General features: G+C 37.7%; 1 protein-coding gene across 4 annotated transcripts in view; it reads right to left on the reverse strand.

Moving 5' to 3' along the window:
• The window catches only part of TASP1 (taspase 1), a 251,874-nt gene that overhangs the window by 169,333 nt on the left and 61,152 nt on the right, over positions 1 to 21,389 (reverse strand). For all 4 annotated transcript variants that reach the window (XR_010661275.1, XM_065919536.1, XM_065919537.1 and 1 more), the window contains one exon: positions 10,170 to 10,249. Coding sequence is in view for 3 of the 4 variants with exons in the window: in XM_065919536.1 (XP_065775608.1) it covers positions 10,170 to 10,249 (80 nt within the window). In the remaining variant the exon portion in view is untranslated. The remainder of the gene's footprint in view (positions 1 to 10,169; positions 10,250 to 21,389) is intronic.

Here is a 21,389-nt window from a genome sequence, read left to right on the forward strand (position 1 = left end):
TACCAACTGAGCTATCAGGGAAGCCGAGTTAAAAAATAGATATGAAACAAACAACAAAGGTTTACTGTATAGCATAGGGAACTACAGTCAATACCTTGTGATAACTTATGGTGGAAAATAATTTTAAACATAATATATATGTATTTGTATAATTGAATCACCTTGCTATGTACCTGAAACATTGTAAGTCAACTATACTTCAATAAATATATATATTTTTAAAACATTTTTAAAAGATGGTTCATTAATTAAAAAACCACATAAAATTTTAAATGTCTTAAGGCAAAAGATATCATATGCAAAAGTAAATTATAAACGGCGTTTTTAAAAATTTTAAGGTATATGCAAATAGTTATGAGATAAGATTAATATCCCTAAATCAGAATGGTCTAATATAAAATTAATAAGTTGGAGATAGAATTAAGATGGCAGAGTAGGAAGCACCAGGAATCTGTCCCTGCACTGAGACAACTGGTGTGCTAGAATCTGTCTAATGTAAGTATTATGGAACTCTGGAGTCTATTAAAGGGAAAGGTTTCCAGGGGAAGCCGTGGATATAAACTGTGGTTAATTTGGGTGAATTTCAGCTCATAGTGCAGTAGCCTCCACCAACTCCCCACTCCCAAACCTGCGGCAGGCAGCCTACATTCCTACAGCAGCTTGCATATAGCTAGTGAGAGCCAGGTGAGCAATAGAGACCCTATCCTCCAAACACCAGAATCTACGCTCTGATTGCTGGTTCTGGGCTGAGGTACAGACCCAGAGACAGCCAGCCATTGTTGCAATGCCTCTCTCTCCAGCTGAGGTGACCTCTAGGGAATTTAAAAGGCTACTGCTTTTTCCTCTTGTCAGAGACAGACATTTAAGGAGATATACAAATGGCCAATAACCACAGGAAAAAATATTCAACAGCATAACCATTAGGCAAATACAAATAAAAATCATGAGATACCACCTCATATGCATTAGGATGACTGTTACAAAACAAACAAATGCAGAAAATAACAAGGATTGATGAGGCTGTTGAGGGCTTCCCAGGTGGTGCTAGTGGTAATGAACCCACCTGCCAATTCAGAAGATTTAAGAGAGACACGGGTTCAACCCCTGAGTTGGGAAAATCCCCTGAAGAAAGGCATGGCACCCCACTCCAGTATTCTGGCCTGGAGAATCCCATGGACAGAGCAGCCTGGTGCTGCAGGGGGTCACAAAGAGTGTGACTTAGCACTGATGAGGCTGTGGAGAAATTGGAACACTAGTACACTATTACTGAGAATTTAAAATGGTGGCGCTGCAGTGAAAAAGAGTACAATGGTTCTTTGAAAAATTAAAAACAGAATTACCATATAATCTGGCAATTTCAACTCTGGGTAACCAAAAGAATCAAAAGCAGGTATTTATACACCTATGTCCACAGCAGCAATTATGCATAATGGCCAAACACTGGACGCAACCCAAGTTGATTCAACCCATTCAATGTATAAATGGATATACAAAATGTAGTGTATACATAAAACAGAATATTATTCAGCCTTAAAAAGAAATTCTGACATGTGCTACAATATGGCTAAACCTTGAGGACATGATGTAAGTGAAACAGGCCTGTCACACAACGAAAAATGTATAATTCCACTTATAAAAGGTACCTAGAGTAGTCAAATTCATAGGGACAGAACTCAGAAAGTTGGTTGCCAAGGGCCAGGGGGAAGGACATGAGGGAGGAGTTAGCATTTAATGAAAACAGAGTTTCAGTTTTTCAGATGAAAAGCATTTTGTAGACAGATGGTAGTCACAGTTGTACAGTGTAAATATAATTAAAGTCACTGAAATGTACCATAAAAATGTTTAAGATGGTAAATTTTACATAGTGTATTTTACCAAAATTTTAAAAAAGATTTATGAAAAAATGTACATGAATTTTTATTTATAATAGTCCCAAACTGGAAATACCCAGATGTCTTTCACTGGATAAAGGATTAAACAAACAGTGGTATATCCTCTGTTTAGCAATTAAGATGGTACAAGCTATTGATAAGCACAATCACCTGGATGAATCGCAAGAAAACTATACTAAGTGATAAAAAAGCCAGTTCCCAAAAACTCATATACTGTAGAACACCATTTATATAACGTTCTTGAAATGACAAAATTATACAAATGGAGAAAGATTAGTAATTGCCAGGTGTCAAGGAAAGGGTGAAGGTGGGAGGTGAGTGGGTGAGACTATAAAAGAGCAACATGCGCGATCCCTGTGGTGATGAAAGTGCTGTGTATCTTGACTGTCAATACCTTGAATGTGATATTATACTATTAGTTTGGCAAGATGTTCCCATGGGAGGAAACTGGGCAAAAGGTACAAGGAATCTCTCTGTATTATTTCTTAGGATTGCATGTGAATTTGTAACTACTTCAAAATAAAAAATTTGAAACTGGCCATATTAACTAGCCATATGAAATTAAGTGTTGATATATCTATGCTAAAACTCTGCAATATGTTAATATCATGAATTGTTAATATGTTAATATCATGCTATCTTTCAAAGTACCCTAAACAGAGGCAGAAAAACTACTGAATATAAGAACACAACCCAGCCATAGAAAAGAAGAAAACAGGATTCTTTGTGACAGAATCATGCCCCTAAACTGATAGAATAGGATGTCCTTAATCTACTCTTTACTTAATTTAAAGACGTACCACAGGACCTACCAAATCGTAAAATAGCTGAAACTTAAGGAATAGATGGTAGCAACTTTGTAGCACAAACTAAGGTTGTCCTTTACCAAAGGAAAACAAAATTACATCCCTTTCAACTTCAACCTTAACAAACTTTCTAGAAGAATTCAAAAGAATGTACATATTCTATCCCAGACATTCTGAAACTGAATGCACTGAAATTACCTACCAAACTTTAAAAACGTCAGATGCCTGGGGCCCATCTAAAAGTTGCTGTTTTAATTGATTCTGAGTGCAGCCAGGACATCTCAAAGCTCCCCAGTGACTGACGTGCAGTCAGAGCTGAAAACCACCGCTCTAATGGTCACACCTAACTCCAGGTAGGATCAGACACTAAAATCATCATATCGGTCAATGCTACAGAGCTAAACCTATTCAATTCTGCTGAGACCACACCACCAAGATCATCTTCATATCCAACATAGGGTGAGGGTGATATTAAGAGTCAACATTTGAGCATTTCTACAGACCAGAAATTGGAGTAGAAATTCTTTACAATATACATTATTTCAAGGAATCACAACATCTCCATGAGAAAAGTTTCTAGGAGGTAACTTGCCCCTGATCATAAAGGCCTCCAAAGGATGTGGTCATAGTATGAGCTACTGTGTGGTCATCAAAGGCACCAACGGTAAACAGCCAGATTCCTCAAAAGTACACAGTAAACCACTTAAGAATCTGGCAATTGCCCGCAAAACAGTAAATGCATATCCTATATGAGTCAGTAAGTCTACTTCCAACTATTCAGCACAATAAACACACACACATATATATAAAGTGATGTGTACAAGAACATCCATGAAATCATCAATGTTAATGGCAAAAACTAGAAACAACCTGAGTGCTTATCAATTAAGAGACTAAATAAATTGGTAAAATGCTACTCAGCAGTTTAAAGTTAATCCATCTCTATACATATCAACATGGACAGATTTCAAAGTACTCCTTGCTGACTGACAAAAAGATATTTTTAAAAATCATATTATAATACTACCTACCAAAAAACTAAGGATTACTGCAGTATGATACCATTTATCTACTTATAAAAAGAATACTACTACACGTTTCTGGATTTCCCTGGTGGCTGAGACGGTAAAGTGTCTGGCTACAATGCGGGAGACCTGGGTTTGATCCCGGGGTCGGGAAGATCCTGTGGAGAAGGAAATGGTAACCCACTCCAGTACTCTTTCCTGGAAAATCTCCTGGACGGAGGAGCATGGTAGGCTACGGCCCATGGAGTCGCAAAGAGTCGGACACGACTGGGCAACTTCACTTCACTACACATTTCAACATTTCTGTTGAAACAGAGAGAAGCAAATCAAAGAGGTAACTGTGCTTATCAGACTGGGCAGGAGACTGCAAATGGTAATGGAAGTATAAAGGAAGACCAGGTTTATGGAGAATGCTCCAATATTTAATTAAACAATATTCCTATGCCATGCAATTAAAAAGTAATAATACAATGTTTAGATACAATTATTTATATTATTTTATTATTATAGGGCTTCCCTAATAGCCCCGTTGGTAAAGAATCCGCCTGCAATGTGGGAGACCTGGGTTCAATTCCTGGGTCAGGAAGATCCCCAGGAGAAAGGAAAGGCTACCCACTCCGGTATTCTGGCCTGGAGAATTCCATGGACTGTATAGTCCACAGGGTCACAAAGAGTCAGACATGACTGAGTGGCTTTCACACATTTACATATAGCTTATATCAGACTAACATTTACATATAGCTTATATCAGACTAACCCACAGATCAATTATTATAAACTCTGGACAGAATTTTTTAATTTAAAAAAAAATCACCTATTTGAAGGCAAGTGATCAAAAGCTGACAAAAATAGGGGAGGATTCAACCACTGAAAGAAGAAACACAATAGGTAAGATCCAAAGTCAAACGGCTTTTTCCACGAGGCACTACCTGCTCTGTGAGATGCACAGAAAATAGAGCTCAGGTAGAAAACTACAGTCTTACCGGTTGGAAAGGCAGGAGTATGGGGCTACTGAAGTCACTGGAAAGTGAGGGAGGAATCCTGCTAAGGAGAAATCCACAAAAGGAAGCCCAAAATCTATGTGTGTGTTAGTCCCTCAGTCATGTCTGACTCTTTGCAGCCCATGGACCATAGCCCAGCAGGCTCCTCTGTCCATGGAGTTCTCCAGGCAAGAATACATGAGTGGGTAGCCACTCCCTTCTCTAAGGATCTTCCCGACCCAGGGATTGAACCCTGGTCTCCTGCCCCTGCAACAGAGCCACTATGGAAGTCCCAAATCTATGTAAAAGTCCCCTCAAATCTTGAATGAGAGCTTAACTCTCACTCACACGGGATGCAAGATTCCATGAAGTTCACAGAGGAGGGACTTTCCTGATGGTCCAGCTGGTAAGACTCTGCACTCCCAATGCAGGGGGCCCAGGTCTGCCGCCAGGTCAGGGGACTAGACCTCGCATGCCACAACAAACACCCTGCAAGTACCAATGGAAAAGCCCACCTGCCACAACTAAGACCTGGGGCAGCCAAATTAAAAAAAAAAAAAAAAAATGGTTCACTGAGGAAAATAAGGCCGAAAAGTGGACAGATGTTTTAGTAAATACCCACTGTCCGAGAGACAAAGTTTGAGGCTTTCCAATGTACACCCCAGAAAGGCCATATCTTAGGAATAAAGACCACAAGCTGGTATGGAGGGACAAGTCTAGAATTAAGGACAAAACTGAAACAGACTTACTTTAACAAAGCCTGAACTCAGGGTGCGACAATATCAAAGGTGATCTGCAAATAACTTAATTACATACTAGAACAAGTTCAACATCATTCAAAGGAAGATAAATCATAGTTTCTAAAATGTATCATCCACATGCTCAAGCTGTAATTTTTAAAAAAAAAATTTGAGACACGCAACTAAATGGAAAATTTGTGACCCAGGTCATGAAAAAAAATCTATCAATTGAAACTGACGCACAAATTACCCAAATTTCAGAATTACCAAAGATTTCAAACAATTAAAACATTATTACTAATAACAATGATAAATATGTCAACAATGGATATAGTGGATGAAGATATGAGAAGTTTCAAGACAGAGATGAAAGCTGTTTTTTTTTTTTAAGGAAAACTTTAAAACTGAAAGACACAACATCTTACACTTACTTTTTAAAATCATAACAAAAAATTAATATCAAATTAGATACTGCAGGAGGAAAGATAAACAAGCTCGGAGACAATTCAACAGAAACCACACAAATAGAAGAAACATGATGGTTAGTTTTATTTGTCAGAGTGACTGAGTCAGAGTGCCCAGATATTGGTCAAACACCATTCCAGGTGTGTCTGTGAGGGTATGCTTGCTGAGGATAAGATTTACATTGAAGTTGATAGAGTAACGCAGATTGCCCTTCCTAAACTGGTGGACCTCATCTAATCAGAGTCTTAACAGAAGAAAAAGGCAGAGACACTCCCTTGAGTAAGAGAGAAATCTTCTTGCCTGACTGCCTTTGAACTAGAATATCAACTTTTTCCTGCCTCAGACTTGAACTGAAACATTAGCTCTTCCTGGTCTTGAGCATGCCAGCCTTCACACTGAAACTACACAGTCCAGGTGACCTCCTGGTTTTCAGGCCTTTGAACTTAGATCGAAATTACTCCATTGAGTCTCCTGGTCTCTAGCATGGTGTCTGATCCTGCAGATCTTGGGACTTGTTGACTTCTACAACCGCATGAGCCAATTCTTTATAATATCTCATATATAGATACATACTGGTTCTGTTTCTATGGGAATCTTGATTATCACAGAAAGCAGAGAACAAACACTGGGGGAAAAAATTAGAGCTTGAATAACACATGAAAGTGTCAAATGTTTACTATAGGTGAAATGGAAGTCCGAGAAACAGATGAGGGACAGCAAGAATATGAGGGAGAGCAATTGTTTAAAAACTGGATCCACAACAAAACCAGCACAAAGAAAAGCAAATTTGGCAAAAACAAATATAAAGAACAGTTCTTAAAAGCAGTCAAAGAACAAGACAAAAAAATGAATATATCGCTTAACTTTCAAACACCTTATTTATTCAGAGACTTCTTGTTGATTGGGTATATGTCAAAAAAAAAAAAAAAACCAACTATGGCACCTTATATTTTTCTTATTCCAAGTATAAAATACTAATATAGAGTCAAAAATAATTTTGCCATCTTGCAAAAATCTAGTACCATTTTATACCATGTTTTTATATAAATGTTCTGAAGTAAAATTGGCAGACTAAATGCATGAATTCATCCCCATGCCCTACTAAAAATTTACCAGAAAGAAATGTAAGTGGGGAGAAAGACTGGCAGACACCAGGGGTGAGCATAAGAGTGGTATCAGCACAGTTTTAGAAAATAGAAAGCAAGTAACTAACTGAGCAGAGGAAGATGAACCCCAATGCCCACTAGCCAGGACATCACAAAGCAAATGAATCTCGGCCAAACTAAACTAATTTCTGCCAAAGAAACATCAAGAGAACTTGAAATAGAGGCACCTGGTGTGTCTGAAAGCCAGGTCGGGACTAAAAACAGGAGAACAGGGAGATGGAGATGCCCAGATCCTTTCCTTGTGCTTGCAGAAAACATGAAGTTAACTCCTGGAGAGACTGAACCAGATGGGCCCGAATTTAGCTGACATGGAGCACAGCTGGGAGCAGGCATGGACTCTACCTGAAAAAAGACTTTGACGTAAAAGTCTGAGGAAGGCAAAGGAACACCTCCGGCCCTTCCCATGTTCTATACCCAAATACCGGCTACCGCCCTGCCAGAGGTGGGAAGATGTCTCTCCCTAACCCAAGGGAAAAACTGCAGAGAGAAATGACCAGGCCTCCTCTCTTGAGGTCAAACAGACCTGCCTCTCACACAAAGCTGCCAGCAGGCCCGTAGGTGCCTCACTCGGGAATATGGAACTGCAGAGGGTCACTAGATACTTGAGGAAATTAGCAAACTTGCATTAGTGTCTGAAACACACAAAGTAAGACAGAGGAAGCAGAAATAGCAGATAAGAGCAAGTTTTAAACCATAATATCCCAAGAGAGAGGGCAAAAATGCTGAGTTCATGAAACAAGAACAAGGATATCATGTTTTAAAAGTATTAATCACAAATCCATGGATCAGAACCCACCAGGCTCCTCTGTAAAGCAGTGGGATTTCCCAGGCAAGAGTACTGGAGAGGGTATCTATGCTCTCCTCCAAGGGATCTTCCCAACTCAAGAATCAAACCCTCATCTCCTGCATCTTGGGAGTCTTTACCTGCTGAGCCCAAAAATATTAAAATCAAAATTACAAATTCATTAGAAGTAGAAGATTTAGAAGAAAAAATTGAAGAAACTTCCCAGACAATAGGGCAAAAGACAGAGATTTTTATAAGGAGGGGGAAAAAAAGTAATTTTTGAAAAGGATACATAGGATTAAAGCACAAGATCCAACCTCTAATTTGTAGATATTGGAAAAATATAATAGAGGTAGGCAGAAATGTTACCACAAGATTTTCTTTAAAAATCTCCCCAAAACAGAAGCAGACGTATTTCCAGATGGAAAGTCCAAAAGAGAACTCAGTAATCATAAATAGAAAAACAGACTCATCCCAAAGTATCACTGTCATAATAAGAACATGGAATTAAGAACTTCCTTTGAAAGAGGGGAAAAGACCACCCCCAAAGAACTGGGAACCAAAATGCCAGTGGACTGCATAATAGCAAGATTGGAAGTTAAAAGATAGAGCAATTTCTTCAGAAACCTAAGTGAAAGTGACTTCCCATCTTTCATATACCAACTATGGGAGTAAAACAAGAAGAAAAAAAAAAAACCCACACATGACTTCAGGAAGCAGCCACTTTGACACTGGAGAGAGGAAAAGGCAGATCCAGGGTGATGGGGCAGTGAAGAGCAGACGACAGCTGCATGGCAGGCCTAGGGGCGCGCAGGCAGACCCAGGTCGCCAAGGGGCCTGTGTCCAGGGAAAAACAAAACGCAACTGGCAGGGCAGCCCTGCCCCAAGTTCCACTGGGGAGAGCTTAAGGCGGAACTAGTGATCGGGAGTGTGAGAATACAGAGGCCTCATTCTCCCTGTCCCCCTCTGCACACACTTCTCCCGCCAGCCTCTCGCTAGTCCAACTTTCAGTGACATTAAACTCAGTTTGTGAATATGTTACTAACAGCTGGTCCTTGCTAGACACTTGCTGTGATACATAATTATATCTTTTTTCTACAGCTTGGTTTCCTTGGAGCCAATGAGTCCTCATTTTTTCATTTCATTATTTAAATTATACTCATAGATTACTTAATAAAATATCTTTTTAAAAATTTTAAGTTGTGTATGTTTTTAAACAATTTCTTTGTTTTATGCATAAATATGCAGCCATGACTTCTTTCTCAAGACAGACATATGAAACACACAAATATAGATATTTATATCCATTTTTTTTTTACTTTTTAAAGTCATTATTAGATTTAATCATTATGTCTTTATAACAATTTCTAGTTACTTTATAACATTTCGTTATAAGAATATGTAATGGTTTATTTACTTACATTCTTCTGGGTTGGATATAAGAGTTTTTCAAAATTTTTTATAATTTTTTTATGTTTTTCTTTCTCTTTTTCTTAACTGAAGTATAGTTGATGTACAATATTAAGTAGCAGATATACAGTATAGTGATTCACAATTTTTAAAGCTTATACCCCATTTATAATTATTAGCTACATCGCCTGTGTTGTACAATATATCCTTATAGTTTATTTTATACATAATAGAATTTCTTTTACATTTTTAATAAATGCTCACTGAGCACCCTTCTACATAAATTTGTCTATATCTCTAATGACAAGTTCAGAGAAGCAGAATGGGTTTAAGGCTTTTGATTTATATTACCCAGCACCATCCCCCAAAGTTTCTGCCAATCTATAGCTGTACCTACAATGTATTATGTTCATTTGACCAGACACTTACCTTCACCAAGAGGGATTTAACAAGTAAGATTTAACATGTATGCATCTTAATTTAAATGTCCCTATTAGTTATGTTGTATTATCTATTTATGACTTTTTACCTTTTTTCTATTTTTTTTTGTTTTTCCTTCTCCTATAGGCCTTCTTCAGCTCACGGATTGGTAAATGTTGACCTATGTTTTCTCTCTCTTTAAGTGGGTGGTATTATGGTTTTACTGTCAGTAACTATTTTAAGTAGCCTACAAGGGATCCTTTAACAATACTTCTATAAAAGCATGAGAAAGCAGGAGTGGGGGGACCTCAGGAATATAAAGTTGACTGAAAATCAACTAACTTTCTATGTATCTTTTAACTAAAATATTTCAACATACAAGATTTCTTCCTTAAATACAGGTGCTACATGGATCAAAAGCAATGTAACACTTTCAGGTATAGATGCTAATACAGCTTAATTTTGAAAAGATTTTACTCACTTGTGGTCATGATGCTGGGAGGGCAAGAGGGTATTCCATGATCTACTGCCCATCTGTAGGCTCCTTCTCCAACTAAAAAGCTAACAACAGAAAGATTATTCTTTTAAAAATTCAGTGTCATTCTCTCCTACATGTGTATAGGTAATAAATATATATATTTATTTATAAACATATATAATAAAGTAATATAAGCAATATAATAAGGCAACTAAAAATTTTTCTATACTTCAAAATGGCTATATACCAAAAGGCTTCATTTAATTTTTCCCCAAGTTAGAAATTTTACAACTGGAAACAGTAAATGGTATGATATCATTTGCAATAACTAATAAGTAAAAATTGGCAAAATGCAACATAATAAGTAAAAATAGTTGATTTCCCAGTGGAAAATAAAAAGATTTATCTTGGATCAAAGTGGTTCTCAGTTTATGTACAAGAACTATTTTAATAATGTTAAGAGTTAAAGCTTAAGCAAATGTCTTCAGATTTGGTATTCTTGCCTAGCATAACAGCTGGATCTATCCAAAATGAGTGGGGTACATCCAGAGATGCCCAAACACAATGATATGCACTTAACATTTCTAAGCCTCGATGCAATATATATATATACATACACACACACATACATACACACACACACACACACATATGACTCAGAATCATTTTCACTGAGGCAAGGTAGTGTGGTGTGTCCCAGAAGTAATTTTTTTAAGCCCCAACAGCAGGTTTTAACATAACAGTAACTGAATAAAAGGATACTGTTAGCTAACTGTAAAAGACTTTCTTTCAAAGATTTCAAATAGCATGCAGGATAATTAACCACTCCACTCCCTAACACAGTAATAGCAAGCAGTTACCACAATAATCAATCACTTCATCTCCTTCCACAGCCAACTTCTTAAAGATCTCAGCCAGCCAGTAATGGATTCCTTGAACTAGAGCCTACTCATTAGTTTCCTGCTCCCTATTTTTTGTTTCTGTTCCTCTAATCATCCAACAATAAAAGCTCAAAGTTAAACATATTGAAGTCTTTAGATCTGACTGTTAATAAGATCAATGACAGATTGAAGAAAGTCAAAGTAGATACTTAGAAATATATTCAAACAGTTCCAAAGAGAAACTAGATGGTTAGGCTCAATAATTTTTCCAACATATACAGAGCTGGGAACTGAGGGAGCTTTAAGAAAAAAAAAAAGAGGAGGGAGAGAGCCCACAAGAATAAACAACTTCACCTCTTCAAAATTCCATTTTTTTTAAAAATTCTAAAGGACTCCAAAAATAGAAAACAGTTCTCTTATTCTTGTATCAAATGAAGACCACTGCAAAGAAACAGCCAAGAAAAGCTGTCACATAAAGGAAAACGGAAGAATAATTCAAGTAGGAACTTGGATGCAAGTTGAACTATCCTGATGGCATTTGTAGCACTTTCTCCTGCTCAGAAAAAGACTTTGATATAAGAAATAACTTCTATTCATGTGAAAATGTAAAGGAGATGCTAAAGTAGTGCACAAAATGATCAAGACAGAAGTTTGGAGCTGAATCTAATATTCTCAGCACACCCACTGGTCATTTGGGGTTCGATCCCAGTATCTGGGATCAAAAGCATTTTATAAAATACACTTAGTGTTATTTTTCATTTCTCAGTCATTCAAAGATTTGATTCTAAATAAAATCAGTTTGCCACTGTCTGCATGCAAGTTTTTAAGTATGTTAGGCATTTTATAATATTCACCAAGAAGGTGAGCATTTTGGATGCTTGTCTTGTGGATAAGAATTCTGAATACCCGACTTTCCTTACTATCAAAAATTATATGTCCAGTAGCTCAACATCACAAAAAATGGCATATAACTGCTTTTGATATCATTTTAAAATGCTATAAAGTTATGTGAGCTTGGTTAAAAACGATATGATCAAAAGGGCTTCCCAGGTGGTGCTAGTGGTAAAGAAGCCAGCAGCAATGCAGGAGATACAAGAGATGCAGGTTTGATCTCTGAGTCGGGAAGATCCCCTGCAGGAGGAAATGGCAACCCACTGCAGTATTCTTGCCTGGAAAATCCCATGGATGGAGGAGACTGGTGGGCTACAGTCCATGGGGTTTCAGAATCGGACATGACTGAAGCAACCAAACACGTCCTATCAAAAGCAAAAAATCACTCCCCAGACACTAACTGCAGCACCAACTCAAATATTTCTCACATGTTCATGGTTCTCCAAGGAGAAAGCTCTCGTAGAAGTTTCATCTCAATTCACTAGGAAGCCCACCAACTCCACCTTGTCGACACACCCAGAGTCTGGCCACTTCCCAGCTCTCGCCTGCACCACCTCGGCCTGGGCCGCCTCCGTCGCTCTCCTGGATCGCTGCAACAGCCTCATCACTCCCATGCGTGCCTCGCTCTGTTCCCTGCCTTGGGCCAGTCTCAACACACCAGCCACTGACACCCTTGGGAAACGCAAGCCAGGTAATGACACTCCTCTTCTCAAAACCCTGAGAAGCCCCTTGTGGAGCCTTCAGCAGAGTCTCCAGGCGCCCACGTGATCTGGTCCTCTGTCCCCCGCACCTCCTCCTCCTCTTGGTTACTCTACTCCAGCATCCTGTAAAAACACAAACGCGTCAAGGCAGCTCTGGCCGCGGGGCCTTCGCCATGACTGCCCAGTCAGGATCTTCCTTATGTTCCAATTGGCAAATTTCTCCATCTGTTTAAGTATATCTCCTTGATGAGGCCTGAAACTCAATACTTTAAAACTACTCAACATGCTACCCTCCTCTACCAGTACTCCTAATCTCTCTCCTTCTGCCCTTTTCTACTTCTTCCACCTTACGACATACCATACACTGTATGTGTGTGCTCAGTAGCTCAGCTGTGTCTGGCTCTTTGCGACTCCACGGACCAACCCAGGGATCGAACCTAGGTCTCCATCATTGCAGGGGAATTCTTTACCATCTGAGCCATGAGGGAAGCCCACATACTGTATAGTTTACATATTATCTCTATTGTTTACACGTCTCCCTCAAGTTAACTGCAAGCTTCATTAACAGCAGGGACCTTAGTTTTTCATTGATATCCACACAGCCACTCAGAACAATGCCTAAAACACACTAATCATTAAACAAACAACTGCAAGATATTCAACAATAAACAAGGGTGTCAAAATTCTCCAAAGGACAGCGTTTTCCTTGTGTTATGCTCTCCTTAATTCACACCAGCATAAGTCTAAAGTGTTATGAAACAAAAGCAACAGTGAGCGGAGACCAGTGAGCGGAGACCAGCACCGACTGGGGCGATTAAGACCGTCCGCAAGCGGAGACACTGAACACTCAGTATACCAAACACTCAGGAGTGCACCGAGCTCAACCAGAATTTTATGGATGGGAACTATTTTCAAAAATCATGACGCTATTGTCAGTCTAAAAATGTGTAATTTAGTGATTTTAGAAAGCTCTCAAAACTGCTTAAAATGTATTATGCTAGATAAGAGAGATAGAGGAGAAAACAATAGCTGCTTCTTTGGACTTCAAAACAGATTTCTGCCTATTTTACCTATGACTTCTTTGTTTATCATAAATACACAGAATTGAAGAAAGACCATCAATTTGGTGGATACTGCTTATTTAAAGCTTACAAACACAGAAAGTGCAAATAAAGGAGAACCTGCTATATGTGGAAAAAGGAATAATGACCAAATTAAATAACAAGGATTTAACTCTTCTCAAAAATTTTATTGTAAGAATTTTCAAGCACATACATTATAATGAATAGTATAGTGAATCCAAATGGATCATCACCCTATTTCATCAATGATTAATACATTGCTAATCTTCATTTTCACTCCCATCCAGACTATTTTGAAACAAATCTCAGACACCACATAACTTCAAATATAAATATTTTAGCGTCTCTAAAAAAGCAACTTAAAAAAAAAAATACATAACCACAACATAACAAATTGACAGCTTGAAAAATTTAACAATAAATCCTTAGAATCAAAAGTTTATTCAATTGATACTCACATTTCCCTGATTTTTTCTTAAAAGTTGTGCTATTATTGTTATTTTGCCTCGCAAACTATTTTATTTGAGGGGAAACACAACTAATCCATCCATACTTTCTGATTAGTTGATAGGTCTTCTTATGTTTCTTCTAATCTATAGGTTTTTAAATATTCTTTTCACATTCATACAAAAGTACTAAAATCTGAATGAATTTATGAAATACAATAAGTTTAACTGCATTTTCAAATAAACAATGTACCAAAAACTAAATTCACATCTCAAAAAGTCCCAGGGTCTAATGAGCACTTTAGGTTAATTTGTATTAAATGTAAAGCAACAATGTTTTCCAAGCTTTCCCTTTTTCACCAAAAGAAACAAAATTTCCAAAAATTATAACTTGGACTTCCCCAGTGGTACAATGGATAAGAATCTGCCCGCCAACGCAGGGGACACAGGTTCAAGCCTTGATCCAGGAAGATTCCACATGCCAAGGAGCAACTCAGCTGCGCCCCAGGACTCCTGAGCCCACAGGCCACCGCTGCTGAAGGCCGGGCCCCAGAGCCCGTGCTCCGCAGGGAGAGGCCCCCGCCCCGAGGAGCCCCCGCGCGGCACCTGGAGAGCAGGCCCCGCCGGCCACAGCTGGAGAAGACCCACGCGCCGCGACGAAGACCCCGCACAGCCAAAGTAAACACATAAGTGACGTGAACCATACAGTGAAAAAAGAAAACGCTAAGTCAAACAAGACTGTTCAAGTTTATGCTTATAAAAAACTATAACTTATTCTACAATAGGTTAGGAGTTAGCAGTTTTTTTGGCTAGAGGGCCAGACAGCAAATAATTTAGGCTTTGTACCCAGATGTCTCGGATGCAACAGCTCTTTTGCAGAGCACAAGCGGCCACAGACAATATGTACACAAGTGGGTGTGGCTGTGTTCCAAAAACTGTTATTGACAAAAACAGGCAGCAGACTAGACTTGTCCCATAGGCCGTAGTTTGACAACCTTTGTTCTAGATGGTAAGGCCTATCAAAGTTACACCATATCATCATGGAGGAGAAAAGAGTGAAAATATACTTTTATAAATAAAATCAACTTGGGAAAATAGGGCACAGTTTATGACAACAGTTACACCAAATTTATGAAGGTATCAAATATTCAGCTAGTCTGACCAAACACCAATACTTAAATAATGCATCATGTCATGCTGACAAGAACCAGAAAATTAAAATATAAAAGATTATCAGCTAATAGAAATACCATTCCTCCTAAAATTCTGCTGAGGGGTTTTTTTTCCTTTTAAGAAAGCAATAAGAGTTTACAAAATTCTAACAACTTTAGATGCAGCTGAAACAGATACACTCCCTGTCTTCCTCCATGAAGTATACAGACAGATGAACTTTTATTTGAAGACTTCTTAGAAAACACCCAATACTTTGCTGCCCCCATAATTACCTGTCTCTTCAATAGATGACACCAGAAGACCATGGTTTCTAAGTCTTGCATCTGCTTTTGATAGTTTTTATATCTCTATATCTAGCACACAGGAATTAAACAATAAATATTTGCTGAATGAAGAAATGGTAAGTGAATGAATAACTAAAAGGATGTAAACAGCTATTTCTTGCTATTATAAAAGAGTTTTACTGCCTTGTTATGAGTTCTAGTCTACTGCTTCTAATGTGATACGGAAGGACTCCATAAAATTTCAATAGTATAACAAGTCAAGTAAGGTAGTCAGTTTCTTCATCTACAAAACATATGTTATCCTCATAAATCATTTTATGATATTATGAGATAATGTATATGAATCACATAAAACAGTGCCTCTCACAGTGTATGAATGCAATAAGCGTCAACTATTATCATTACAGAAATTATATACTAGACTTATTAGGGTTGTGTGTAAACAAACTTAAAGTAAAAACATGATAAATTTAATTTCATTTATTTAGGATACTCAGGAGGCTTCCCTGGTGGCTCAGACGGTAAAGAATCTACCTGTGATGCAGGAGACCCAGGCTCAATGCCTGGATAGGGAAGATGCCCTGGAGGAGGAAATGTCAACCCACTCCAGTGTTCTTGCCTGGAGAACTCCATGGAGAGAGGAGCCTAGTGGCTAAAGTCCATGGGGTTGCAAAGAATCAGACACAACTGAGCAACTAACACACACACAGAATACTCAGGGAATCTGGGTTTTTTCCAACTACTGCAGGTACGCGGTGCAGGTATTTGAGAGATTTCTGCTTTTGGACAAGATGGAGTAACAAGGAATATATTTATACTCTTGCCTGAACCAATGGGGGAAAAAAATCAGACAAAATACAGAAAACGACAGTTTTCACACATTAGACAGTAGGCAGCATGGGACAGTGATCCGTGAGAGCAAGGAAACAAACGGGGTAAAGCTTGTGACGGCCCCGCTTGCTGCCTGGAGAGTTTCCTGCCATAGCACAGCAACTCAGAGCAGGAACCCTGCGGTCTCTGTGAGCTGAAGACAGAGGGCTGGGCATCCAGAGACCCCAGGGGGCCAGGCTTCACAGGGCAGAGACCCGGGGAAGAGAGAGCCACACAGGGAAAGGACTCCGAAAACGTGCAGAGTCCCTCCAGGCTTCAGCGGAGTACAGATAGTGTAAGCGTAAAAGGACATCATCAAAGTCTGGGAAAGAATAACACCAAAGTTTTAGAGGAAACAATCCCCAAGTTCACCTAGGGCCAGGAACAGCTCCTGTTTCCACTAGTCACACTAAAAAAATAAAACCTCATTCTGGTTGCATCTGTTACAGTACTCAGAAGGGTTTTGCCTAGCAGCAAAGCAAAATTAGCTCAAGGCTAAATGCTTCTCTAGTTCGTGTAACAAAGTATAAAGCAAGGCCTGAAAGGATGATGCTGTCTCTAAATAAATTAACCACATCCTAGAACTAAAGTACAAAAATATCCAACACCAAATAAGGCAAATCTCACAATGTGTGGAATCTAATAAAAAAAATTACCAAATGTGAAGAAGCAGGAAAATGTAACCTATAATGAGAAAAATCATTCCATTGAAAACCCAAAAATGACCAAGATGATAGAATTAGTAAACAAAGATATTAAAAGTTACTATAATTGTATTCATATGCTCAAGAAGTTACAGGAAATATTAAACATGTTAACCAGATACACAGAAGAGATTTTTTTTTTAAAGATACAAACCAAACTTCTGGAGATAAAAACTACAATGTCAGAAATGAAAAATAAACCAGATGGGATTAACAAGTGACTAAGTATTGCCAAAAAATAATTAGTAAACTTGAAAACAGCAGTAGAAATTATTCAAAATGAAACAAAGAGAAAAATGAATGGGAAAAATAAAAAAAATTATCAGTACCACTATGACAGGTCAAATACACATGTAAACTGGAATCCTAGAAGACAGAAGAGGAGGGATCAGGAAAGACACATCTGAAGAAATAACAGCCAAAACTCTTTCCAAATTTGATGAAATATATCGCTACATATCCAGGAAGCAAAATGAACACAAACCAAAGACATTACAAGAAAACTACAGACCAAAGTCTCTCATAAACACAGTTGCAAAAAGTATTTACAAAAGTTAGTAAATTGGATCCAGTAACATATAAAAGGATAATACATTGTAACCAAGTGGAATTTATTCCAGGAATGCAACTTTTACTTTAAGAGTCAAAAATCACCCAATCACTGTATCAACTGACTAAATAAGAAAGATCATCACAAATAGACACAGAGAAGTATTTGAAAAAGTACAATACCCATTCCTATTAAAAATTCTCAGCACATTAGGAAAAGAAGGGAACTTTCTCAACATGATAGAGAGTATCTATGATAAACCTATAGCAGCCATAATGTGCGTGAAAGTGTTAATTGTTCAGTCATGTCTGACTCTTTGCAACCCCATGGACTGTGTAGCCTGCCAGGCTCCTCTGTCTATGGAATTTTCCAGGCAAGAGTACTGGAGTTGGTTGCCCCTTACTCCAGAGGATCTTCCTGACCCAGGGATCAAACCCGTGTCTCACGTGTTGCAGGCAGATGCTTAGCATCTGAGCCATGAGGGAAGTCCGCCATATCTAAGGGTAAAGAACAAATGCATTCTCCCTAAGATTACAAATAAAGCAAGGGTGTTCACTCTCACACTTCTATTTCACATTGCATAGGAGGTGCCAGCCAGTGCAATAAGGAAAAAGAAACTAATTAAAGGAATGTACATTAAAAAGGAAGAAAAAAAAGTATTTTTATTCCCAGAAGACAGAATTATCTATGTACAAAACTTTATGGAATCTATAAAAACAAAATGAGAACAAATGAATTTAGCGAATTTCCAAGCCAGAATATCAATATAAGGAAATCAATTATATATCTACATTGGTAAGAAACAATTGGTACTTAACTTTTAAAATGTGCAAGTTATCACAGCATCAAAAAGAAACACTTGAGTATAAATTTTTTTAAAGCTGTGCAAAATCTGTACACTGAAAATTATAAAACACTGTTCGGAGAGGTTAAAGAAGACCTTAAAAAATGGTTTAAGTTAAAAACCTAATCAAAATTCTAGCAGGTTATTCAAAGAAACTGACAGGATAGTTCTAAAATTCACATGAAAATGCAAAATGCCTAAAATGGCCAAAGCAATTTTGAAAACAAAAAATAAAGCCGAAGAACAATGTGAGAAAATTAGATCACTAATTCGAACAACTATAGGATCACCTTATGACATTATTTTAATACAGAGATGGCCATAGCTTTTTCACATATATTTCATCTTTGTAAAATATAAAAATATTACACGTATCCCCTGTGACAACTGCCTAATCTTGTTCCTTCCTTCCTCCTTCCTAGAGGTAATTATGGTGAGTCTCGTGACCTTCTTTCCAGAACTTTTTTGCACATCTATGTACATGTCTATGTAGACTTAGAAAATCAGAGTGCTAGCACATGTTGGAGATACTGCAGGTTCAGTTCCAGACCACCACAATTAAATGAAAATCACAATAAAGCAAGTCACACAAATTTTCTGATTTGCCAGTTCATATGTTTACACTATACGGTATTCTATTAAGACTGTGATAGCACTATGCTTAAAATAATACTGTACACACCTTAATTTAAAAACAGTATATCGCTAAAAAATGCTAAGCATCATCTGAGCCCCGAGCAAGTCACAGTAGCCAACAACACTAAACATGACTGATCACAGAGCACCATAACAACCATAATAATGAAAACGTTTGAAATCTTGTGAGAATTACCAAAATGTAACACAAAGACATCAGGTAACCAAATGCAGTTGGAAAAATGGCTCAAAGCACAACTACCACAAACCTTCAATTTGTAAAAATAAATAAATAAATAAATACAGTATTTGTAAAGCACAATAAAATGAGGTATGTTGTGTTGTATGTGTTTACTACCATAAAGGAATATATGAGAATGAGAAAAGCTTAACTTCTGGACAGCGGTAACCTAGGGCAGGGCCAGAGATGGGTCGGTGTATGAGTATGGGTCAGCAGAAGGATGAGGATGCCGTTAGAAAGGATCTCATCTACGCAGTTTTGAGTCTCTTGGTAATGTTTTTTGTTTTCTTAACCTGGCTGTCAGGAAACAGGGACACCTTGAATATATTTGGGTAAAAAGATTTCAAGACTTTTCAAAACTATAATATTTTCTATTACTTGAAAGTCAAATACAGTGATCCCCATAGAAGCACTGTCACAACTTTGAATACAGGATATTCATGTAGCCTTCACAGCCAGGCATACTGAACATGTATGGTACTGAAGACAGTAAGTGTAAGACAGTACTGAGGCATAATTGTTAATATTATTATGCGTGTTACTGTGAAGAACAGTACGGAGGTGCCTTAAAAAATTAAAAACAGAGCTACCATATGACCGTGTAATCCCACTCCTAGGTACATATCCAGAGAAAAAGATGAGCCAAAAGGATATATGCACCCCAATGTTCACTGCGGCACTGTTTACAACAGCCAGGACATGGAGCAGCCTAAACGTCCATGCATATTTCACTTCAATAAGTGAACCACAAAATATTACATATATTTTAAATGTACTGATGTTGAAAAAATCTCTAAGGCATCCTATTTAAAGAAAAAAAGAAAGCTTCAAAATAATATGTACATTTATTTTTTAAAATATGCATAACTCTGTTTACAATGGCTAAGACATGGAAAGAACCTAAATGTCCACTGATAGAGGAATGGATAAAGAAGGTGTGTGTGTATGGGGGGTGTGTGTGTGTGTGTGTGTGTGTGTGTGTGTCTGTGTCTGTGTGTGATGGAATATTACTCAGCCGTTAAAAACAATGAAATAACGTCATTTGCGGCAACATGGACGGACCTAGACAGTGTCATCCTGAGTGAAATAAGTCAGACAGAGAAGGAGAAATATTGTATGACATCCTTTATATGTGGAATCTAAAAAGAAATGACACAAATGAACTTACTTACAAAACAAGAAGAGACTCACAGACTTAGAAACTGAACTTATGGTTGCCAGGGAAAGGAATAGTTGGGGAGTTTGGGATGGTCATGTGCACGCTGCGATATTTAAAATGGGTAACCAACAAGGACCTATTGTATAGTACATGGAACTCGGCTCAATTTGATCAGGCCGCCTGGATGGGAGGGGACTTTGGGGAAGAACTGACACATGTGTGTGTGTATATATATACATATATATATATATATATATGGCTGAGTCCTTTCGCTGTTCACCTTAAACTACCACAACGTTGTTAATCGGCTATACCCCAACACAAAATAAAAAGTTCAAAATAAAAAATATTTTAAAGTCGATAAAATGTATCATTAGGCATGTTAACAGGATGTGATTACATTTTGCAAACAGAAATTTACAAAACTATATAAGGGTGAAATACAGTGGTGAGGATTTGCTTTAAAATACTATAGGAAAGAGATAGGTGCATGAGACAGATGAAGGGCAAAAATATTAATTATTGGAGCTAGATGATAGGTTTGTGCAGGCTCTTTACAATAGTCAAGTTCAAAGTTTTTTTTAACAAAAATTATATTTTAATCCTGCAGAAAAGATGTAATCTTACTAGTGTTAGTCTCACAATGTGTTTCTCCAGAAGAGTAAAATTAAGTACTTTTATTCCGAGAACTTCTCAATAAAATGAGTTTAGACTCTGGACTCAAACATGTAAGATATTTTTAAAGTCCTATAATAAAAAGA

The sequence above is a fragment of the Muntiacus reevesi genome, chromosome 2 (genome assembly GCF_963930625.1).
Source record: "Muntiacus reevesi chromosome 2, mMunRee1.1, whole genome shotgun sequence".
Classification (NCBI taxonomy): domain Eukaryota; kingdom Metazoa; phylum Chordata; class Mammalia; order Artiodactyla; family Cervidae; genus Muntiacus; species Muntiacus reevesi.